The following is a 26104-nucleotide window of genomic DNA, read 5'->3' as shown; positions in this document are numbered from 1 at the left end:
TAAGTTGATGTTTCGTTATATCAGATGCTATCTTTGACTGTTGAAATGAAAAAGAAAGTGACGGTATTATATTTAATGAAACATTAACTTTAAGGATGCTTTGTGCATCTGGCGGTAAATGAAGTAAACCAAACTGTTCTTTCATATATTGTGACAATGACCTTTTCCAATTCTCCGTACTTTTATTCGTGTATATTATATATATTTCAGAATCTAAAAATTCAAGATCTCCGGGAGTCGTCCCTGGACTTACACAGGGATATAGCAGCGTCAGTCAAAGAGCTGGGGGTGAATAAGGAGCAGGTTGCCGATTACGTCCTGCCGGGAGATGTGCCATTGTTCCCAACTAAGATGGGCATGCCTGGATACCTGGGTGACAACAGGATTTTAGGTGAATTGCTTATAACAGCTTTTTTTTTAAATACATTTAACTATTATTGCGTACATTCACGTTGAATTAGTTTGATCTGATTGCATTAACAGTTCTATAGTCAATTAAGTTTCACGACAGTTAATTTTCGCTAGAAAGTAAATCTTAGCCAAGTAAATCACGGTTTAAATGAACTTTAAAATATTATTAGATAGTTAGATGTGTAAGTTTAAAATAATACTAGGTTTTCGATAATGTGCTTCATATTTTACCGCATCTGAGGTAAACACATAAAAATAGCTTGAAATTATTTTTAGTGAAGTATATTAGGGAATCGAATCACGATTTATATTCTGTATGGAAAAAAAAACAATTTTATAAAAAAAAAATACGATTTAGTATTTTGCATTTCTCTTATATTCTCTTATAGGCAAGAGGTTCACGAAGGAGAAAGTGGAGATGCAACCGTGGTGGAGTCCAGAGATGTGATGCTGGCTTTTAGCTCTGATCTTGTAGGTCCCTAAGTTGTATGGGTTCGGAAACACCGCAGCTGGTAATTGAATCCACAAAGCGGCTGTGCGAGGCAAGAAATTTCTTCGATTTCTTTATTAATATAAAAAACCTCATTCCAGGAACCCCAATAGATCTCAACAGGTACAAAGCTAACACCATGGAGGATATCATACCGTTTGACTTCATCAGCAAGTCAATCTACTCCATGAGTCATACAAACCCCAAGAGACGGATTGAGACCCCGTTGAAGGAAGCCCTTGATGATGTTATTAGAGAGGTTAGTTAGTATCGTATTTTTTTTAATGAAAATAAGGGACGAGACGAGCCAGATATTCAGCTGATGGTAATTGATACCCATTACAATGCAGTGACGCTCAGAATTCTTGAAAGACAAAAAAATTCTGAGCGGCACTACAACTGCGCTCGTCACCTTGAGACATAAGTTGTTAAGTTTCAATTGCCCAGTAATTTCACTAGCTACGGCGCCCTTCAGACCGAAACACAGTAATGCTTACACATTACTGCTTCACGGTAGAAATAGGCGCCGTTGTGGTACCCATAATCTAGCCGGCATCCTGTGCAAAGGAGCCTGCCACTGGTAGACTTAATTAATATTATACTAGCGTGCATGCGACCCGACAGCGCGATAAGGCGTGGCCAATTTTAATTTAATTTTTAATTGTCAATGTGTGTGTAAGGTAGTTAAAAATTCAAACTACCAAGGAGCTAATTCCAAGCTAGCTGGCTGTTTACGTGCTGTAAAATAAACTGGTTTCAGGAACAATAGATTCGCTTTACTTTTTTATCTTGCTGTATCTCCGGTAGGGTTGTTCTTTTCTTTTGCACGTTATGAGTAATTTATTAGAGAGTTCAAACTGAAATTAATTTTAAATAAAGCACCTTTTAAAGGATTAAAACGCATGTAATTGTACTTAACTGTGATTTTACAATAGATTAGACAGAAACGTCGGGTTAGCTAAAATAATAATAAAGAAATAACTTTTACTCAAAATCTAATGTAAAAAACAGCTACAGTTATACTCGTTTTAATCCTTTAAAAAGTGTTTTATTTAGATGTGTAACACTCACGTGTATCAAAGAAAATACCAGAAATTCTGTGTTAAATCAAGGTGTCGTGGTAATAATAGCGGAATATTTTTGCTCGATAAATTTTAAGGTTACTGTTGACTTCGAGCGGGATTAAGGTGAAAAAATAATATATGACTTATTAATCCCACACTAAAATTGTTTATTGAATAGTACTTTAGTATCTAATGATAAGTATACTGTGATTATTTCATGTCTAACGACAGCGGAATATAAAATAAAACTTGTTTTTAGCTTATAATATTGTTGTATTAACAGAGGTAATAAGAAATATGGTTATTCATTCCGTACTTCTTAAATACGAGGTTTTGGTCAGATGTAAAGAATGAATGCAAACTAAATCCAGGAAAAGGTCTCCCCCAGCATCAATCGATGTCTTCTTTGATTAAAATTTGAATGTCTTTATTCAAAAAAGATTTAAAATCACTTTATTGAACGTCAAAAACCACCCATGCAAAATAGTATGCCTTAGACGTGAGTAGAACGGTCGTAAGAAACTCAGCGGGTTTCTTTTTTTTTTTACATAGTTTCATAACTTTGATTACTTATTTAATAGCCTATTCGCTAGGTCGCTAGGCTATTAGGTCGCTCCATTCTGTGTCCTCTAATTTTTGATATGTGTAGTTTTGGGTTTTAATTTAGAAGGTTAACTAACATAATAATAAAAATGTAACTCTTACGTTAAATCTAATGTAAAAACACGGTAACATCTACTCGTGATTTATTCCTCTAAAAAGTGTTTTATTTAAATTTTTTATTTCAGGTGATGGAGATTATAAACGCACCGTCCCGGCAGCGTGGTCGTGTGATCGACTTCAACGAGCTGCTCTACGGCTACACGAGGCTGCAGCCGCTGCACGGTGCTGATCATGTGCTGGATCTGCTGCTCAAGTACCGCCGGTACCGCGGCCGCAAGATGACAGCTGCCGTCAGAAGACATGCCTATCTGCAGCAGAGCTTCACTGGTAAGTAGATGCGTTAGATCATCTGCGCTTGTCTCTTTAACTCGAGGTGCTAGGGACCATTTAGCTTAGGGAGCACCCTAAAGACGTGAAGGTTAGGCGACCATCCGCAATGAATCAGAAAAGTGTACAATCACTGATAAACCTGGGTATTTGGCTTTGGGCCTGAAAGCAAAAGCCAATGGGCGGAAAGGGTCTTCCTTTTTTAAGATTTGCTTACGAAACATAAGAAAAATGGAACCATTGGTAGTAAATGTTGTAAAATGGTTGCTTCTGTTTTTGTCAAATAGGGACATTACAGTAGCGCTTGAAAACCAAAGGACAAACTGCAAACTGGAATGTTGATGTGCTTCCACAGATAATTATGTCCGTAGTTAAAGATCTAGCACAACTGTCAGTGTTAAAAAAGGCAGAAATGATGGTTTGGTGTGAGTACCAAGACAAAGAGATAACTGGGAGTCCTTCGTCAGCTGATTCTGGAAATAATGAGACTAAAACTAGTAGAAAAATAGGCATTTGCCACTTCTGAAAGTTTACCCTAACGCCCGGTCCTTCGCTGTTCATTGCAACCTTAACCATGGCGCCAGAACTAAACAAGGACGGAATTATAACTTTATGTATTATATATTATAGCATATGTTTAATCATGGTGAATTTCATACTTATGTCATATATTTCAGGTACAGAGATACGAGAACTACCAATGGGAGAGCCAGCACCATTTGAGGATCCAGAAATACTCGAGAAAATAAACTCAAAAACTAACTTGAACGATTATGAAGACTTCGACGAAGACCCCAGCCCACAAACAGCCGGCTTTCTAGATTTTGGCAAATTGAACGTGAAAGAGGCAATCGAAAATGGGCTTCTTAAATTGCAAAACAATCTTCCGAATGTATTTAAATGGAGCGATGATGATTATGAATATCCAATTTACGATAGGCGGATACATTTTATTTTGCCTTTGTTGGGACGACAAGAAATATTTGTACGTTTCATGAAAAATTATGAAGATATTGTGCTCATGAGTGATGAAGCTGTTAGTTTAATTGTTGTAATGTATTTAGATAGCAAGAACCCTTTAGACTATAGAAACGCCGAAGCATTAATAGATCATTACAATGATTTATATGGCAAGGACATTAAGATAGTTCATATGGGCTCCACGACATTTTCCAGAGGGGCCGCGATCACTGAAGGCATTAAAGTTTGCGCGGATGAGGATCTGATGTTCTTTATTGATGTCGATATGATGTTCAATCATATAACTCTTAGAAGAATTAGAATCAGTACAATTAGATACAATCAAGTTTACTTTCCCATAGTGTTCAGCGAATACAATCCAGAGGTTGTGAATGGTGAGGACTTTAACAAACTAAAGAATGGAACACTTGATACGAAAACAGATACCAGTAAACATGTTGAGAATAGTGTTGATAATGTTCCTAGGAGTGACAGAGAGTCGGCAGACTTGAAGTATACGAAAGAAATTAACGACGACTATGGGTACTTTAGACAGTATGGTTTCGGTATACTTAGTATATTTAAATGTGATTTTCACAGAGTGGGTGGCTTTGATTTGAACATTAAGGGTTGGGGGTTGGAAGACGTTGAGTTCTTTGAGACATTAATTAAATCAAATTTAACAGTTTATAGAATAGCCGATGACAGTTTGGTGCATAAGTTTCATTCAGTGGACTGTGATAAAAATTTAGAAAAGAGTCAGTTTTTGATGTGTTTAGGGACCAAGGCCTCAACGTACGGAAGTGAGAAACACATGACATATTACTTACTCAATCATCCGGAGATACTGTGGCCACGGGGCCAAGGGGGCAACGAGAAAGGTGTTAGTTAGTACAGGGTGCCAACTAGTCTTCTAGATACTTTAATCAATTTTGTAAGTTATTGATAGGGGATATGGTGTATATTTTGTAAATGCAGTATTGTAATTAAGTGAAGTCTATGTCCTGGTTTAGGAATTTCATATAAGTTTGTGGTTGCAGTTGCAGAAAACTATCTAATTTAAAAATATGTAGGGACAGTTATACTTTTAAATTGTCACAAACATTGCTTCTTATCCAGAGCTATTTGTATTTCGTTTTATTTGTTGTGATTTCCTCAAGCGTGCGCTGATTCCTGTAAGATATGACGTGGGTACTTCAATAATGAGTAAATTTTTTGTATATACGAGGGAGTGAAAGGACATAACGATGTAGTGTGGCAACGGGTATTCGAAACCCGGCTCAAGAGATGCGTTATCGGTCTTTAAGTTGGGAGTATGGTCTTAGCTTAGTGGTCCCTCAGTCGTATCGGTTCTAAAAAGCTGCAGCCGGTAATTGATTCCACAAAGTAACTGTGCGAGGAAGTGGGAGGCTCCTTTGCACAGGATGCCGGCTAGAATATGGGTACCACAACGGCACCTATTTTGGCCGTGAAGCAGTATAAATGTGTAAGCATAACTTTGTTTCGGTCTAAAGGGCGCCGTAGCTAGTGTAATTACTGGGCAAATGAGACTTAACATCGTATCTCTAAAGGTGACGAGCGCAGTTGTAGTAACACTCAGCATTTTTAGTGTTTTTCAAGAATCCTGAGCGGCACTGCATAGTAATGGGCACAGTGTATCAATTACCATCAGCTGAACAACCACCTCGTCTCTTCACTTATTTTCATTAAAAAAAGACTTAAAGACTCGAAGTTAAATGCTCTCTGTCTCGCCTCATTGAGTACACTAAGCTTTTTAGAGGAGTTTTTGGCTTTTTCTTCAAAGTGACCACGGAACTCAACGTCGCTCAATATATTGACGCTGAGTATGCCGACACAAGCTGTGGCAGTTAGAGGACTGATCTTTTTTTCTAACTTCTCAGGACGATAGCATTGGAAGCGTTTATCTGTAAATAAAAGTGATCCTTAAGTAAGTCCTCTTTCAATAAAAGTTATTAAGGCTTCCTAACTTCAGAGAGATTCCTTTCCTCTTAGATATTACAAAATTCTTATGATTTAGCACAATTCTGCAACTGGCTGGAACGAATTATAAAATAAATAGGTATTTTACATAGAAATAATTTTACTTTTGTACTGTTGCATAATTTTCTGTTAAATATAATGTGTAAATATTTCGGAATCGATTTTTTATGTTTTTACTTTTAGCTTTGTAAATACGATGTTCCTAATACATAAGTTATAAGATATATAATATTAGGTACATAAATGTTATGTGAATTCTTATCTAAAAAAAGATATGTACTTGTTATACGACAGCTATATCATTAAACATCATAAACTTTCTTTTACTTCTATATCAAATATTCATTTTAAAACAAATAATGATACTTATAAAACCTAAGTTGAGCTTTAAGGAGAAGAAGTAGCAGAAAACTTATTTAAATAACATCCCCGTCAAAAATTTACAGTTTCAGTATTCTTTTACTTAATTTATGCAGTCATGTTTCTAAAATGCAGGAAGATTTTTTCTGAGTTCAATTTGCTTCGAAGTATAAATATTTCATAGTAAATTCATTAAAAATGAACAAACACATTAAAATTAAAGTATATAATAATAGGATTTTATTTCCAACATTAAATAAAATGAATTATATTTGAATGTTTTACATTTTTTTAGTTTTGACCGCTAAATTCAATTCATTTGTTTTTAGTAACACTTTTACTATTACAAAATGACTCTAAACTAATTATCTATAAAATTTTGTGCCGTGTTTTATATAAAATAAACAAAACGTGATTATATATTTAAAGATTTCTTTTCAAAAATATAATAAATGAAATCAAAATCAGTTTATTCACGTAGGTCACGGAAATGACACTTATGAATGTCAAAAAAAAATTCTTTTTGAATCTACCGCTACTTCGTAAAGGTCACACTTCGTAACGCAACCCTTCAACGCTAATGAGAAGAAGCAGCAAGAAACTCATTGCCACTCTTTAATATCAAGATTTACATTTAAGTACATCGATTTACAAATCATTTCAAATTACAATATAATATGTAAAATGTAAAATGATGCAACAGACACACTCATATAAATGTATAGTATGATGAGATTGTTTAGAGATTTTGTGCAGTTATAAATTGAGTGAACATGTCGTGATATTCAAGGTGCTAGCAATGCCGGAGATACATAATACTCGATCCTATTGGCTATATTTATTTATTTATGCTGTTTGGGTTTTTTAATACTTAAACCCCTAGATCTATTGTGCTCCTAGAAACGAACGTCCTAAAAAATTCCACACCCTTGGAAGAGTTCTATATTGAACTTCGACCAAACGTATACTTCGACAAGACACTATTTTGACTATTACAATACCTAGACAGAACACATGTTCGATAAAAAATACTGTGACGACACACAGCTTCGAAAGGTTATTCTTTCGACAGAACTCTTCTCCGGCAATTGAAAATCGGGTATTTTTACTTTGTTTTTCAGTCATAGATTTCTTGCAGAGATGGTAACCCTGTCCCTTTGCGCAGTACGTACATTAAAATGTGGCAACGACGGTTAATTAACTCGTAATAACTTTTATATATAACTTGTAAATGGTGAGGAAAGAAATCAAAGAGGGGGCGTGGCTCGTGCGTTGTGGTAACTGTTCTAACATGACCAAACATAACCAATCTTTATACTTATCTAACTGGCGTTTATTTTGACGCCGAATATGTGCATTGTCGGACAATTCTGTCTATGGAGTAACCTTTCGAAGCTGTGTGTCGTCGAACTATTGTTTTGTCGAACGAGTGTTCTGTCTAAGCATAATTATAGTTGAATTTCTATGGCACTGCCCTTGGAAGTATTGAAGTCGTAAAGGGCTTGCTTCACCTTCATCATGTCCTTAATGCGTTGCTTTAAGGCGGAAAATCCTCTGAGAGTTCAAGTGGGGTAGGTCATCTGCAGGGAATGTGAGGGCTTTTCCTGCTCTCACGATACCAGTAGCCCCACACTCCAGTAGAAATGTGCTAAGGATTGTCCTTTGATCTTTTGGCAGAATCTGTATAAGCTGGATTCACTGGGTCAATTTTGGCTAGGCTTTTTTTTTATATATTTTTAGCAGGGAGTTTTCACTAGGACATAGCTCCGTTTTCCCACTTAACTTGCTTTAAAAATATATATATTTACTGGGATAAAATTCCATGTTTTTCCTAGCGGTACGTTCTCAATATTGGGGATTTCGAAGATTATCTCTTTCACCCAGCCATACAAAATTTTTAAGGTTAGAATATTAGTTTAGACTACTTAATGTCCGACATTCGGCTTCTACGAGCAGTCTAGTCTAGTCGCTCAAGTTTTAGGCCATGTGGTCAAAGATCTTGCGTTCAACTTACTTTGAGTTTTCATTTTCAATTAATTTCTGGTATTTTAGTTCAAAAAATGTATATCAAATATTCTTTAGTCTGTCCAGTGTAAGTACACAAATTTGGTAGAAATACGGATCTACCACGTGGCCATATGATTGTTTAGTTCACGTGCGCGATGACTGGTCACTATTGTCACTACTACTAGTCCTTATTGTGGTCCTAGTCCTTATAATTAAATAACAAGCTCCTTTAGGTATGGCCTTCTGATAAATTATATAGTTTGTGTTGTCTTATTTGCCGAAACATGTTTGGTAACGTATTGTATTAAGTTTTGTTTATTAATGTAATACGTATTTACGTAATAAACAAAACGACATGACTTGTGCGATTTCAATCAAAATTTTATTTTAGTATAGTTGTCTTCCCGACTGAAGGACTAGCAACCATAGTCATGAAAAAAAAATATGAAAGTATTAAGTATTTAAACATTGCAGAATCATATGAAAAAAATAAGACAACACAAGTCACTCTAACCTTCTGGTCAAAATAATAGAGAAGGGAACGACCCGCCCCACGACGCTGCTACAAGTAATTCTCATTTCATATCATTCATTCAATCAAACAAAAAATATTGTATTTATTATGAAAATTACTAGGATGCTTCAGATTGGTCTCCGCTGCGTTCCAACTAGATACCACAGGCATAGTGGCAAAGTGCGGCAACAAATACTTCGCCCAAGTGGGCGCACTCGAGCCAGTCTCGCACAATTTGTTACGTTGACGTCCCACATGTTCTGTTAAACTTTGCTTATTGAAAATATACATGTCGGGTTGCGTATAAAACTTTGTAAAAATAATAGTACAAGAAATAACAAAGACACTACGGCATATCAAGAGTAAATATTTTGTATTTTATTAATTTCAATGTAAAATAACACGAATCGTATTTTGAAAATTTGAAAAACGCTAAAACTTTGAAAGACGCTATTGAGTGTCAAGATGCCACGCACACAAGTATCTAATAGTTGCCGTGATAAAAAAGCTATTGTTCTTAGGTTGTGTGGTGTAGTTGGAGCGCAGCGGAGACCAATCCTTAAACTAAGTGAAAATATTCATACGGCTGCTAATTTAATAGGATTTTGTTTGTTATCTGTTTATATTTTGATATTCTAGCAAACCTATCGTTCGCACAGATTCAGCGAAAACCTCATGACGGTAATTATAACAAAGAGTTATTCGATAAAGTCCGAATGTCAGAGATCTAGGTGCTTCGAAAATAGCTGATTTAGATTAGAGCATAGACTTAGAATATACTAGCGCATAAATGACCTGACAGCCCGACATTGCGTGACCAATTTTGATATGTTTTGTACGTTAGCTAGAGGTTTATGTATGATATTTTATATACTACGGAGCTAATATCAAACGTAGCCGTCTGCTTACGACTTGTCATTTAATATCGGTTACAATATATATATTCGAGCTTACAGACGTTGTTCTGTAGTTAATAAAAAAAAACTGTTTTATAGGAAATTGCCAATAATATTTCAAAACATCAAGAATTTTTTCGTAAAAAATGCTCCCTGTTGTTATAATAAAATTGTTTCACAGCGGAACTGTCAAACCGTGCGTCACTAAATTCTTTCATAGAAAATATGTCCATACAAAACAAATATTGAAAATAAAAATAATTGTGGGTCCCAAATCGAAATAAAAACTATCCTATCTCTCAAGGACCAAACTGCACTCCTTGAAGTAATCCGCATTAAAATCCGTTCATTAGTTTAGGAGTCCATTGCGGACAAACAACGTGTCACGTAATTTATATTTATTAAGATATATTACAATATATTCGCGTTCCTTTTCTATCTTGCTGTATCTCCTGTCTCGAACGCTTTGTTCATCTACGCCTGTATATTGTGAAGACGATTATAATCTGTGTGGTTTATGTCAAAAATGTAAGTTTTTTCTGTGATTGATGTATGATTCACTGACCTGTAAATACTACTGGACAGGCCATATTGGAATTCCATATGTTTGAAATCAAATTTTTTGTGCCTATTTGAAGCGCCACTCGCGAACGTCCAGAGAACTAATTTTGACGTATAATACAAATGGTTGCGAATGAACGTACAAAACTCTGAAGTATTTTGAATTAACTTCGTTCGTTTTCCGTGCTATTTATACTTCACGAAACAACGTAATGAAGTACACAATTTTTTTTTGTAAATAGTTTCCCACCATCTATCGATGTTGATCACTTTTGATGTTTTAGTACCGCAGACTCTCGCTACATGGCCAACAGCGCCAAAATGGCGAATATCAAATAGGCACAAAAGCACTTTGACACCCGCCAGTCCAGTGGTATATTGTAGAGGTCAGTGTGTATGGTTACTGATTCAAAGTATTCTTGAACAATTTAAATGCAGCTTTACCATAATGGAATGTTGAATAAAAAAATTGTACAATATATTTATATTATATAATGTGCTCAAGTGCCAATATTGTATCTAATGTTAAGTAGTAAATTGATATTTTCAAATACGAAATAAACAATTGGACAAATTTAAAAATTTTACTGTTAGCGGAATGAATTAAAAAGATGAGATTAAATGATTTTAAATGGAGATTTTGGTGTATTTATTTCAGTATTTTAATATCTGATAAAGGACATGCGGATGAAAGAAATGACCCAAATATTTATGTCACGAGCATTAAATGGACTCTTTAAAAATTGCCAAGCAAGATAAAATTACAAAATTATTTAAACCGTTGCCTAAGCCTAAAGATAATAATTAATAAGTATGGTCAAAAGCTTCAATTAAATTGTTTTTTTATATATTTGTTTTTTATTATATCACCTAGGAACATATCCCCTATAATCCCATATAAATAACCATTCCGTATTCACGGTTTCTGTATTCGCGGCATGTTTACGGAACATATACCCCGCGAATAAAGAGCTTCACTAGTATTTCTTTTTTCTCATTAAATCATCATTCTCTCATCTTTTGGCTGCCAGATGTTTTGTCCCTTCATTTCTGTCTTAGCTCTGGACATTTGACGATATTTACATTTGAAACCTTTTCCCTTTTACTTAAGTTTTAAAAATAAAAGACAAAGAAGGCGTAAATTATTTGGTGTCATACTAAATAAATAAGCAGAAGGTCCGAAAAACGTTATGTTTGAGCACGAAATCATTTTGTTAATAAATTTAATTCCAATTTTTAATTTATTCAAATAGTTAAAACAGAATGCAAAGAAGACCTACATGTGAATCCTGTACATTCATAATGAACTAAGAAGATTCTCAATAATTTACATTATCAAGGTACAGGTATTACAAATGTACAATGCTTTTATCTATAATACAAAGCGTATAAAAAACAATTTAACTGACTAAATGGAAAACAATTTGAAGTCATTAGCCACATTACAACCGGTAGGCCAGAGAAAATAGCGTTTTCCTGAGAGGACAATGGTTGCATTATTCAGGTGACCCACTGCTGCGTTCATCATTCATCTTGTGAAACCCGCTCTCACGTCTAATCTCACAAATCTTGAATTACATAAAGCTACACTCGTACCGGATAATGGACCCCAGCAACGGTGACGCAAGCTAATTGCTGTGCTCACGAGAAAGATTTTTTATTATTTTAATTACTATTGCAATATGACATTTTAACTATACACGAGATATTGTCTTGAGCAAGATAGCGGCGTGAATAATGGACTGTAATAATAGGTATTACGCAGATTTAAAACTATGGAATGCATTATGCAAACTATTTATTGATATGGATATGGTATGGTATAATGGTATAGGAGCTCCTGATTCCGCATTAAATAAATTAGTTGGGTCCATTTTGCGTGCAGTGATGGCCAGTCACTCCAACCAACCCAGATCCGGGTCTCTTTTCTACAGCTTTGATGGTTCTTCTTCCATAGTTAAATTTATAGGCTTAGGTCAATGATATTATAATATTAAAAAAGGTAGATATATCACTTACGCGCCGAAAATCAATCGCCTAAATTGAGCTAATTGGCGCATGGGGTCGTAGTCGCTCTCTCGATACGAAAACGGTACGCATGCGTTTGTTGTTGACAGAATTGCTTACAATTTGATATAAGTACAACATTAAAATGCCGTCTTGTGTTATGGGAAGATGCACTAATTACGAAAGTAAAAAGAAGTCATAGAATTACATACCACAGTTAAGAAATCATGAATTATAACATTTTATATGATTTCATTATTTATCTAACAAAATAAATATGTTGCCATGACAACGCCAAGCCGATCATAGATTAACGTACAGAAATGACAAAATATTGATGCTGTCTGTTGCGGGATGATCGAGGTGGAATATTTTAGGAAATGATGTAAAAAAGTCATTGTTGCAGTGAATGTAATAATTTTTAATAAACAAGTGCGTATATAGGTAGCTGAACTATCAAACTACTAAAACAAGTTTTAGTTGTTCAAGGGAGTGCTATTTGTTTACGTAGGAGTTTTTTCAGTATATCCCTTGCTAACTACAGAATAATCAATGGATCATTTTCTTCTTCTCCCATTACCTTATTGTAATAAACCCTCAACAAAAAACATTCATAAATAATATAAGATACAAAATTAATAATTGTAATTTTAAAACTTTTTGGGAGCCGTTGTTAGTAAAATTAAAAAAAAAAACGGTTTTGTTTTGGTGTCTGTATGTTTTTTTTATTATTTTATATATAAATAATTAATCATCAATGTGGCTATATATTATAATCAATATTAAATTATTTTTTTATAAAATCAATGATACATTATCTACCTAATTTCAATGCAGTTTTACTACTTTATAACTTTTACTACATGAACTCATGAGTGAATCGTATTTGAGACATAAATCATTGTGTACGGGTAAAACTCATATCTGATAAATTATTACTCTATGTTGTTTCAATTTAAACGAAGACGCAACCAGCAAGTTAGATTTATCTCTTTCTCGCTTGCGGTAATTGTATCATGATATGCTTCTTTCAGATATAATCGCAATGTACCTAGTGCGCTATTGAAATGTTAAATGATTAATGTGTGCGTAAGTGAATCATTTTTAAACATCGCTAATAGTCTAGGTAACCTATCTATACTTTTAAATATCATTGGCTTATGTACATTATTCTAGCAAAAGGCAAGAGAAAAGAAAATCTCTAACGAAGATACAGTCGTAAACAAATGTAATGAGTTTTTCTTAAGTGTTCATTCCGCTAAGATATTTGGATTATTTGGATAGTTATGGATTTCCGCAAAATAATGAAGTGAGGCGACACAGTTCTTCACTTAAGCTACAACACTATATAAGGCGCAATTTCGGTCTCACATGGACTCATGCTCCCCAGTGCCACCTTCTTCCATTTGACCGCGTACAACGAAGAGACCTTTATCTACAGTACTTTTGTATAAAAAAAAACTTGTGCGACTTGTGCTAGAACCGCTGCTGAAACGAGTTAAAGAACCGTGTCGACGCTGAACCACCCTTATACCTGTGGACGATACTGCTGTTTAGTAAATGGTTACGAAAAATCAATTTATAAATTATTATAGTTGTTTACTCCAATCAGGAAATTATTTATTGCAAAAATCGATTGAAAAAATTGATCAATTTATTTGTTAAATAGTTTGGGGCCAAGGGGCCTCAAGACCTCTAAATCCGACTTTGATTTACATAGGTGTATAGTGTATAGTGAAGATTTGGGTGTAGAGGTGGGTGTTATTAATACTAAAAATAAATAAAATTAATAAATTTATTTTAGTCATAATAACACAATAATGTAAATTTCTTTCTTAAAAGTGTGTATTTAAAGCTAAAACTCTTAAGAAGGTTAAATGTAATTGCTGAATTTTAACATGAATAATAATAATAATAATTAGCGACTCGGTTGTTGATAAGCGGTGTGAGAGTAAAATTACCTTAAAAATTAATTAAAAGGGCACTAATTAACTTCAATAAGCGGCTATATTCAAATCACCGTTCGCGTAACGCTAACGTTCGTTCGTAATGCTCTCGTCACGCATTCACCAGCTTACTCTCAAAGTCAATCTTGCGTAAAGAAGTTATTGTACTGCAAAAAAGTTGATTTAATAAGAAGAAATGAAAAGAAACGTAGTAAAATTTAAAACCCCCCAACCCCTGTCTATTAAATTGATTATTATATATATACTAGCTGACCCAGCAAACGTTGTATTGCCGATATTAAAATCGCGATACAAAAGTAACTGTTGATCGTAGATGGGTGAAAATTTGAAGTTGTATGTATTTTTTTAATGCTGACTCATAATCAAACAAATAAAAAAAATGTCAAAAAAAAAAATTGGCATGGACCACCCTTGACATTTTGCGGGATGAAAAATAGATGTTGTCCGATTCTCAGACCTACCCAATATGCACTCAAAATTTCATGAGAATCGGTTTTAATTTCGAAGGAGTTTAACTACAAATACCGCGACATGAGAATTTTATATATTAGATATATTATTTTCTTAACTAAAGTAAAAATTATTAAATGTGTGTCTTCTACCGCATTTATCACGGGGAGTGTTCCGAAGAGCTGTTTAACCTAATTCCTGCCGCCGAATTCCACCTTCGCACGACACGTCACAAGTTAGGATATCATCCCCACCATCTGGATGTGTGGCGGTCCTCCACAGTGCGGTTTTCAAGGAGCTTTCTCCCTCGTACTACGAAGCTGTGGAATGAGCTTCCTTGTGCGGTGTTTCCGGGACGATACGACATGGGTACCTTCAAAAAAAGCGCGTACACCTTCCTTAAAGGCCGGCAACGCTCTTGTGATTCCTCTGGTGTTGCAAGAGAATGGGGGCGGCGGTTATCACTTAACACCAGGTGACCCGTACGCTCGTTTGTCCTCCTATTCCATAAAAAAAAATTAAAAAGCTACCTTGTGATATATTAATCATATGATATTATGTGCATGTTATTTAATATTTATTAGTACGTACAGAGGAGATTGTCTTACGATGTATCATTACGGATGCTACTTACTACGTAACTTGTGTAACCATCTTTAATAATAAGTCTCTTTAATGAGTTATTAGGCAAGAGTATCCACTCCACCATTTCCTTTACTACACTAAACGTTTTCTTGTCAACACAATATTAATGTGTAGATTGTAGAAAAAATGTTGTTGAGACATTTTGTAGATACCCTGTTTAAATATATATGCAAGTTTGAAATCGGTTCATTTAAGTTGTCTTATCAATTGATGATTGAGAAGGAAGGGAAGTCTGCTTCATGTTTTTTATTTCTTTTATTTAACTTTTTTAATTAAAGTTTTTATATTTTTTTATATAATAGCTAATAAAATGCTCGCTTTATTTTATTTAAGGTATGTGTGGATTGATGCCTCTACTGTATTGTACTATACTATGTATGTGCTCATGTTTTTACTTATTAATTTACATTTTTTTAATTACTCGTAAGGCATTTAGTATTTGACGTTTGAGTAAATTTAATAGAAAATAAGAACTTGTAATACCAATCTGTTTTGAAAAGAGCAACCGTAGAGTCTTGCTCGTTCTTCTCTCTGAAATCTGGAAATAAGGAAATCTGCCTTCCGAATGAGCTGCATGAAACAAAAACAGACGTCGCCTTTTGTGTGCCTTATATTGCATTTATCATGGGGAGTGTTCGAAAGAGCTGTTTCTTGTAAATTCGGAAAAAAAGGGGATAAGACTAATTAAATTAAATTTGTAACCAAAATTTGTGAACAATGGGCGACTTGAACCCGCAACCTCTCGGGTTTCCGTCTGAGCGCTCTTTCAACTGAGTCAACCGTTCATAGTGAGTAGAACAAGACATACCAAGATTTTCGAACCATACGTCACTCAACCACATGGCTACTATACCACTTAAACAATTTAGAGGCCTTAGTTAGCGAAGGTTACTCTACTTCGGTCCTATTGGCAACCTGAAAGCCTGGATCAAACTACCAACCTTACTGGCCTTCAAGAGACCACAATCTTTACTGAAAACTGTGACCCTGACCTTTATTACGAATATCTCAACTGTAACTTGGTAACACTATGTCCATTCAATCGAAAGGCTTTAGTTCCTCTTAACTTTATAGTTTATGTTTTTAGAATAGGAATCCTCATAGCTATAGGCTAAAATAAACTAGCATATAGGCAAACAGAGAGAGAGCGAGAGAGAACAACATCTCTAACGTAGATACGCAAGATAGAAAAGGTAAGAGTCTATTGATATTCTAACCCATTTTGATTGACAAGTCGTTAATAGGTTTGGCAGTACCTCCTTAGTATTATGAACATGAAACCTCTCGCTAACATATTGACAAATAAAAATTTATTCAATCTATATATATAAAAGAGAATGTATGTTTGTATGTTCCCTAATAACTCCTAAACTATTCGACCGATCTCAATGAAATCTTTTGTAATAGATTCGTTGAAGCTTAAGGAAGGTTTACATATATAGTTTGTCGTGTCACAATCCCACCCACGCGCTCACCCATGCATTTACCATATCTCTCGAACCGTTTATTGACAGAACAACGTCTGTCGGGTCAGCTAGTAGAATATGAAATCACTTATTGTAAGTCAAAAACTCACTCATTCGTAAATTAACGCCTCAGACCTGAGAAAAACGTGCCCTTCTTCGAAACTTAGCGGGTTTGTCTTTTTTTTAATAAAATTTCGACACACTCAAATCTATTTGAAATCTGTGGTATCATTAAGAAAGTCTCTTATGTTATAGTAACCTAAGTATAAATTACCACATAAGCGTCTTTTAATAATTCTTTTGAATTTTGTAATAATGTATCAAACGGTACAACAGGCAGGGTTGAGAAAAATGTTTAATACAATCGATCACATATACGTCATCTGATAACTAATACGAAAATATAATGAATTTAACAAACCCAGCTACCTAGCACTCATAGATTACTCCAAAGCGTTTGACAGCTTCAAACATAAATTTGTATGGCAAAGTCTTAGGAGCAGAGGGTCCAAAATGCTTATGTAGATATATGAAACTTTTAGCGCGGGTAAAGCAAGCATGAAATTAGAATCTCCAGGTAGGAGATAGTTTTCCGATCAACAGGGGAGTGAGGCAAGGTGACCCACTCTCACCAAAGTTATTCTCGACAGTACTAGAGCAAATGTAGAGGTAATAATAATGGGATCATCTAGGCCTAAATATAAATGGATCGCGTCTGCACCATCTAAGATTCCCTGATGATCTAGTTATATTGTAAGAGAACCCATGAGTATTGGAATCAATGATAGAGTCACTTGTCCGCAAAATAACGCATAATTCAATAAAAAATAAGTTTATGTTTGTTCCTGGTGTTAACATAATATATTGGACTGTCAGTTTGTATATATGCTAGTTAGCTTTGGAGTGCAATAGAAAACGGTCCTTAAAGAATTTTGAAGACTAGTAATGTATTCGTTTTTAACTGAATAAAGTATGTTTGTGAGAGATGAGAGTAATAGGAAAAAAAATACATATTACGGTGTCGAAATGTATTTATTTTTGGTAAATAAAAAAAAACAATCTTACAAATAAACTATTCTAAACTTAACAATATACTTTATACAAACAAGAGTTGACCACATCGGTGAGCCACTTCGTTGTAACAGTTGTCAAAAATGACAGATTAGTCATCTGTCAATTTTGACAGCAACGCCTGGCTGACCGGTGGGTAACCCGTGTGCGTGCACAGTCGCAAGCGTTGGCCTGGTTGGACGGCTAGTGGACTACCACCTACATTGTACGTGGCGGTCAACCTGACTCTATAACATTCGGTCGGTTCGGAGATGGAAGGAACTTGGCCGAATATAACGCGAAGAGCGCTTGGGGAGGTAATTGGATTTAGTAGGGGGCGCCGTAGCTTCCGGATGGGGTTCCGTAGGAAGTCGAGGGTCCTGAGGGGTAGCCGCCACCGGATGCGGTCTGCTCGTATTGCGCGACCTGGATAGCTTGACGGACTCCTTCAAGGTTGATGCCGACCACGCGGCCGCCTCCGTGAGGGACGCCGTATGAGGATGAAGGGACGCCGTAGGAAGAGGATGGGACGCCGTAGGATGAGGATGGAGCGCTGACGCCGCCACTGTATCCAGAGCCAGACGAGGCTTCTTCCTTCAGTAGGATCTGTCGAACTTGTTCGAGAAGGGCAGCGTCTACGTTCTGTCCTTCAGAGGTCTGGTAGCCGGAAGAAACGGCCTGGTAGCCACCACTGCCTCCGGAGATTCCACCTTGGAATCCACCGCCACCCCCGGATGGACGGTTGTAGTTATAACCGCCTGGGGCCTCGGCGCTGGAACACGCCACCAAAGCCAGGGCTATGCACTGCAAATAAAAAAACTTCAATGAATAATCGTGTCACTTACTATATATTAAGCATATATAGTACATAGGAGTTATTTCTTTTTACAAAAAATTACACTAAAATGCCTGAAAATTTAAAAATAACAGACATTTTGTTTATGTTACAAAATATGTATTACAAAATTCAAAAGAATTGTTAAAAAAGGTTTATGTGGTAAAGGTTACTATAACATAAATGACCTTCTTAATGATACCACAGATTGTGGATGGAGTAATCGCCCTCGGGCTATTAAAAAATAAGCTTTATTGTACGATATTACATTGTACTAACCATATTTTTATGAAAAAAAAAGAATTTTTAAATAATTAGTAATAATGCATCTCAGGTCTGAGGCATTCTTTTTCGAATGGGTGGTAGTTTTTGGCTTTCAATAAGTAAAATCATATCCTATTTTGAATAAAAATAGGATATAGAATATACATGTCCTAAGCTATTATTTAATGTTAAACAGCTAGATACTTATGCGCAGTGTGAAAAATAACATGTACATGCTAGAAGCTACCGAAATTTAGCATGTATCATATAAAAGATATTATTTGTGTCCTTTCATATTATGTTGAAGTCAAGTTCAAAACTGAAGGTTAATTATTTTTGTTATTTACGAGCGAGAGTACGTGACTTTGTTCGTAGCGTATTATTTCAATTTATTGTCTGTAAGCTAATTGGAAATAGAGAGACATTAAAAATATTATAGGTTGATTGTCACAATACATTAATGTGAACCGCATTTTTATAACCGCTGTAACTGTTTCTAAAATCATCGTTCACAAACAAATCAACAAAGAGTTGTCTATTTCTTTGAAACTCTGAAAACATTTTTTTCTGGTCTCGTAACGTTATTAAAATTGTTGTATTCGAAAACTACTTAATTGACAGTTGTAAGTTGTCGACAGTTGTTCACACCTTCAAAATTTTTGATTTCATCTCTCTAACTTAATATTAAGTAATTAGGTTAAAAGCATTAAAGCCTGTACAAGTCAAAAGCTTGCCTCTATGGAAAGTCTTCATAACTTAAGGCTTCCTCGAAGTACGTCTTTACAAATGCTCTGCATATTTTATATTAGTAGGTACTATTACAACATTAAGGCTCATCGGCGGCCCTCTAGGTTCCATATGTTATAAATTTTAAATGATACTTATGCAATAATTAATGCAGAATAAAACATATAGTCAATCTACATACTGTTTCATAGCAATCGGATCAACAGCTGGTGTCGCTATACAATGCGATATATTTACGTATTATAACTTTAATTAAATCATTTTATGTTATTTTTTTTCCCTAATTACAAATATGACACATTGATTTGAAATATGGAATCAAAACAAAATTTTGAAAGTCATTCGAATCTTCTCAATTTGAAATAATTGCTCCAGAATGTTTTGTTTGTGCGACTGCTCCAACTTTCTATATTCTATTTGCTCAATGATTTGCTTCTCATTGCAAACTTATGTAAATATAAATGTTATTCAAGTGCGTTGCGCAAATATTAGTGATGCTAATATCGATGCAATGGAATTACTCACGTTTTTCATGAGATTATGTGCAAGGTTGATGCATGTTCAGTTTGAATACTTTTCGAATATTAATAAACTTATATTAACAGATTCTTAAAGCGAGACTTACACTTTCGAAATTCAATTTGAGATTAGAATGTTTAATAAAAATATGAATAATATTCTAAAAATAGCAAAGATTCAATTAATATACAAAAAGAACTTTCTAAAGTTATTATCTAGACATGTTGTAAAAATTTAAATTATTTGAATTGTTATTTTAGTCATTCAATTTGCATAAATTAATTGGGACGTGTCATAAGATAACTTTAATGGTTACAAAAATGCAATATGTATTAAATATTATATTAAAATTCAAATGATATTTGTACAAGTAAGCTTAAATAGCAGTTTCGAAAAGTCATAACTTTTTTGTATACTGTCAAAAAACTGTATTGTCTGAAAAAGTTTAAGATAAATAACAAACTAACAGTCTACTATTAATTATTACTGTGACAATTCCTTAAAGCTAAAGTATAATAAAAAAGAAACTAATTACAGAATTAATATGAGAATAATTATTTTTGTGTCAAAATATTGAATTTAGAATGTGAAAGTTGTGTCAAAGGTTATTATAAAATTATCTTCATTGACATTGATGCTAGACCGGCTAGAGAATGGCGCCAACACAACTTATTCTGCAGTTACAAAAATAAAATTCAGATTCATCATGACGTGCCAAATTCTAAATAATGTCGGTGATTTGTCTGCGAATTACTGAGCTACTGGTAGCCTGTCTTCGTAATTAAGTATTCAAATTTATTTTCAAGAATATCAGAGTTTCATTAGTCGTAACTACGTGTCGACATTCTCATTATACCATCCATATTTAACTATATTCTACAACAATGGCATTGACTATAATTTACAGTTTTTAAATAAATTGTAAAGTATTTGTCTATAGAGCATAAAGAGGATTCATATCGCAAAGCAAAAATGCAATTTCGTTTCATCGGCACTGAGAAATCGAGCTCAGTTTTATGAATTAATTTGTTTTTTTTTCAAATAAAATGCTACTTTGTGTGTATAGAAAATTATACAGTGACGTAAATTTTATTCCGAAATAATTATCCAGTATAGCTCGACATAAGAAATTAAAATAAAATCACATGCAGCACTATTTCTAAATTTTAATTTTTTATCTTTCAAATAACAAAATTGTTCTTTTCCCTTGTTTTTTGCTTAATGTTCTAAACAGTGTATAAATCTAGAGAGAGAATAAAAAAATACAAGTAATTTATTATATAAATCACAACTTCGATAATTTCAAGAACACAAATTAATGTCACAGGGCACAGGGCACAGTCAATAGACTATAGAACTTTTTACGTAACATAAAAATAATAACAACACAAAGTGTGAATTATTGTGAAAGTTGGGGTCATAGAGTGAGGATGTGCATTATGTGTTGCGTCATGATCATCTAGTGAATGTGATCTCTGACTTATACGAAAGGTTACTTTGCCGTGAGAAAAGTAATTTTTGTCCAGTGAATCGAGCAATTTCAATTGCGTATGACAATTTGAAAGGTATTACGGATAAATTTTGTAATGATTCGAACATGACTTGATAATCTCATAAGCTTTTTTGATTTAATTAATCTAGATTTTTAGTGCGTTCCCAATGTAAAGAATAAAGAATAAAAATTGTTGGCACAAAAGACTCAAGAAGACAACGGGAATTAAATCTGCGTTCAGGTTGCTCACAAGACATTGTGATGGGAATAACGATGGAAGTGAAACTTGCAAATCGAAGTAGTAACTCGAGTGGTAAGTTGACGTAACAACTAAGTTCAGAGTTCCTCGGCAAGCTTCTCAGGTTAAGCTTCCAACTTGATACGATCACGTCTACGGTTCATTTCCTGGCGGAAGTCACGCGAGCTTAGATCATAACTTTCATGTGACACCGAATCATTATTTATAGTCTGTGAACCTGATAATTTCAATATGAACATTTGTAAAGTTATAAACGACTTATTAAGATCATATTAGTTTAACTTATTCCTATAGAACACGAAAGAAAAAAGCATAAATATTTCGTCTTTTAATTTTTACGCAAAGCTTTTATTATTCTATGGGTCACGTTCTTTTACCAATAGCTTTGATGAATATTGATTGATAAATATATAATTGTTTTGATTAACATGATGCCTTTAATTACGCGCACTTTAAAGTTTCTCGTGAAATTAATGAAATGTCAACAAAAATATTAATTGTTACTGCATTTGATTTAGTGTGGCAATTCTATTATTCTGCAACAGTAAATATTATTCTAAGCGATACGCAGTAAAATGTTTCAACCGCTCCACGTTCTGTCCAATCGTGTTTAGAATCAAACCATCGGTAGTTACGAAATGATCGAATAGATTCTACGGAGGACGCTTGGTATTCAGGTGAGGGCTACTATATTCGAGGGGAATGGAAAAACAAGGTTGTTGGAGGCTACAGAAGCTTATGATGCTGTTTTGTATCACGAGGCTGGCTGTGTTAATTTATCACCAGAGAGTGGGGTCAGGTTGCTTACCTGACATCTTTGCCACATTAAATTTTTACTTAGTTGAAACAAAAAATATAGAGGAAGAATTACCTATTCATCATATAGGTAGATAAATATATGTATCGCGCGATTGTTGCGAGAAAGCTTCAATACATGGCCATTGAATACAAAATATTACTTAAAGGCTCAAACTAATAAAAACTCTGACTTATAAGAATGGAGATCTTTAAAAAATAATTTGCAGCAATGCGGAATGGCACTACAATACAAAACCGTATACGTAATATGAAAAACAGTACAGGATTTGTCTTTGAAAATGTCGCAGAATTTTAATAAAACTTAGGGCTTCGGTTGTTACTTGATTAAATTGTTCTACGAATTTGTTACTTCGAAAGATATTAACGAAAAAAAAAAATCAATTACTTGGAGTTTCTTTAAATTTGCGCTTAGTTTCCGCATAGTTTTAAACGGGGTTGAATATGATAGTATCATCATAAAGTCAGTTATAATGTTTAGCTCCAGCAATGCATGGCTTATGATCTGTCCGACCCCTGACCTATGCATGGCTCAAACACACATGAAGCAATAATAATTAATGCTAATCAATTTATTATTGAACCTACTTACTTTTCGTACAATTACTAATATCATTTTTTTAGTCGGAGTCAAGCTACCAACAAATACTTACACTAGAAAAAGTATTAATTTATTTTAAATATGATTAAAAAACTTAAATTTTCTGTATATTTTCTACATAAAATCTAACACTAGAAAATTGCCGCCACTAAATGAATTATACACTACATAAATATTATATTCCAAAGTATTTGAGATGGATAAAATAAAAAATTAAATTCGTAATTTAATCCGAAATGCACTGTGCACCTTCACCGTTTGTTATACTTTTTAATCGACATACGTATGAGAAAGAGCACCTCAGTCACATAATAGAGGTTGGCAAATAGTCTCATAATGGCATATCATATTACTCTAGGTAATTGAGATTACGTCAAAATCCTAACGTTCTAGAATTTTAATTGAAAAGGCATGTCAAATTCTTCTACTTATTCTTGACAAATGCGTAGTTTTTGTAAATTAGAAATATTGGTTAATTAAAATTAAAAATTAGAATGTAAATTTGTAATGCTTCCAAACGTTAAACATTTACCCGATCACCATGAAATTGCAAGCACGTAAAATTTTCCCGAAATTTTAAAGGGTTCCCGATATAAACAAATTCAACAAGTTTATTCATAAAGACAAAGAAGAAGCAGAAACTACTTAATTTTTCACAAAACAATAACACAATAAGATTGATGATGTGTAAAACTGAAGATTTAAATCTCCATTGTCTCGTCTCAACTTTGAATACGTTAATGGTAACTAATTGAAGGAAAACATATGAGAAGCTTAATTACCTCTTGCCATTGTTTTGTAAGAAGTTTTGTGCTATTTGTTCAAGCTGTTACCGAAAATAATGTTGCTATTATTGTTTGGATAATTTTTTTGATACGATGACAAAACTAGAAACAATAAAACGAAAAAGTGACTGAGCGAAATGCCCTGTATCTTTTCCCGCCCTTTTCGCTCTACTTTCTTGGCGTAGGTTCTTTAAAGACAATAAACATGACAAAATATTCAAATAAATAGAATACAAATATTTAAATTTGAACAAATATAAAACGTTTTGCTTTCTTCTCCAAATATAACTAAATACCATCCACTCTTTCAGTGATATTTAATTATGTGTCTAATTGTGAACATTTTGCCGAAATAACGAAATGGGCTTTTTTCAGTGTTTGCAATTCCTATGGCATATGCAGCAATAAAGAGATCTAAGTTTTTTACAGCGCAATAAAAACCCTTCGAGTAACGTTCGGAAACCAAGCGTCACTTCCGATCCACAAATTATTTCAGAACGTCGCTTCACTTGCACAATGGTCACTTCACTCCACTTACCGCAACGAATGCTTTCATGATGTGTGTGTGGAGACAGTTTGGTTCACGAAGAACTTGTGTGAAGATCCTCCCAGTGTTGGTGATATATACGACGCGAGAGACGGTGGGGCAGCGAAAGGATCGCTTGTGTAACGCAGGGAGATGTTTCTATAAGAAATTGTCTAATTGGAGGGTCTCGAGAGGTTTTGGTCATCGATAATGAAGGTTGACCGCAACTTACATTTTAATAATTTCAATTGGTTTTGGTTATTTGAATCCCATTTATTATTAAATTATTATAACTGGAGGTAACCCTCATAATGTATTTGAACATCAGTACACTTGAGGAAATTATTTTTATGAGTGTCTAGAGATATATGACCCCGTCTATTCTATTATATTATTCCTAGTGTGGTTTTTGTGTAAGGTAGACCACCAAGCTTAGAGTATTTTTATTCTAATTTTAATGGTAGTGATCACTGCTAATGATTGATACAAGTTTTATTTTCTTATTTTATACCTGAAAAAATATTTCATTAACATTAAATTTTATCAAATTATGCCGAATGTCAAATTGTCTCTTGTTGGACAGTATTATGAAGAACTCAAACAAACAATAGCATTGTAGAATGCTAATCGTAGCTTTCTGCACTTCTTCTCCACTTTTGCCAATCCTAACAACTATTATTAAGGCTCAGGCCATAAGGCTATTTAAATAATGAATTTAATTGTAACGAAATCTTATTTAAATAGAATAGAACTTTCTTCTCAGGACTGAGACATAAATTTCCGAATGTTTATTACTTATCGACGTTCAGTAAGTGATATTGAATCCTAGTTTTAGAGACAATATTTGCGATGCAATATGTGTAATTCAATCGTGTTACATCTTTTCAATGAAAAAAGCAATGATAGCAGGTGTTAATGTTTTTATCACACCAACAAGCAATCAAGAACTTAGTTGATCATAAATACATCTTATAAGGCTGTAAAGAGCACAGTTGAATTGATTGTATAGAACATGCTTACGATGAATGTCCAATAACTATCTGTTACATATTATGGTGCACGTCTTAATTATTCATAATTACGTACGTTGATGTAAGATGTTGTGTTATGATATACATAAATGAAGAGAAACTCTCTTAAATATTAACATGACGTACAATAGACAACTAGACTAATAATTACACTCAAAATTGTCTTCATCAAAACTACTGACGCGTCTATAAGGCAGAGTTTTCGTTTAGTTGTGTTTTGACCGCGCTTTGAATGCAACGCCACGCAATCACAAACTCTTGATGGAGGGTTGTATTTCAGGTAAGTGTTTTTAATTTACAAAGTTATATAACTAACTTGCCAACTAATAAGATAGTTATTTGAATGAATGTTTGAATGTCATCTGTATTTTTTTTCATGGAATAGGAGGA

At 34.1% G+C, this 26104-nt stretch overlaps 2 protein-coding genes across 2 annotated transcripts in view; one reads left to right on the top strand and one right to left on the bottom strand.

Annotated features, from left to right (window-relative positions):
- LOC126975493 (chondroitin sulfate synthase 1) overlaps positions 1-10890 on the top strand; it is a 50886-nt gene extending 39996 nt beyond the window's left edge. The window contains exons 3-6 of the mRNA XM_050823418.1: positions 211-391; positions 1003-1160; positions 2754-2955; positions 3633-10890. Coding sequence (XP_050679375.1) covers positions 211-391; positions 1003-1160; positions 2754-2955; positions 3633-4807 — 1716 coding nt within the window. The 3' untranslated portion in view covers positions 4808-10890. The remainder of the gene's footprint in view (positions 1-210; positions 392-1002; positions 1161-2753; positions 2956-3632) is intronic.
- Positions 10891-17802: 6912 nt separating this feature from the next.
- LOC126975524 (pro-resilin) lies at positions 17803-24821 on the bottom strand. Its single transcript, XM_050823463.1, has 2 exons — positions 24696-24821; positions 17803-18643 (listed from the first exon to the last, which is right to left on the bottom strand). Exons 1-2 carry the CDS (start codon positions 24711-24713, stop codon positions 18167-18169), a joined length of 495 nt encoding a protein of 164 aa, XP_050679420.1. The 5' UTR covers positions 24714-24821; the 3' UTR covers positions 17803-18166.
- Between the last annotated feature and the right edge of the window lie 1283 nt (positions 24822-26104).

This window comes from Leptidea sinapis, chromosome 36 (genome assembly GCF_905404315.1).
Source record: "Leptidea sinapis chromosome 36, ilLepSina1.1, whole genome shotgun sequence".
Classification (NCBI taxonomy): domain Eukaryota; kingdom Metazoa; phylum Arthropoda; class Insecta; order Lepidoptera; family Pieridae; genus Leptidea; species Leptidea sinapis.
This window is presented reverse-complemented; position numbering and strand designations above follow the sequence as displayed.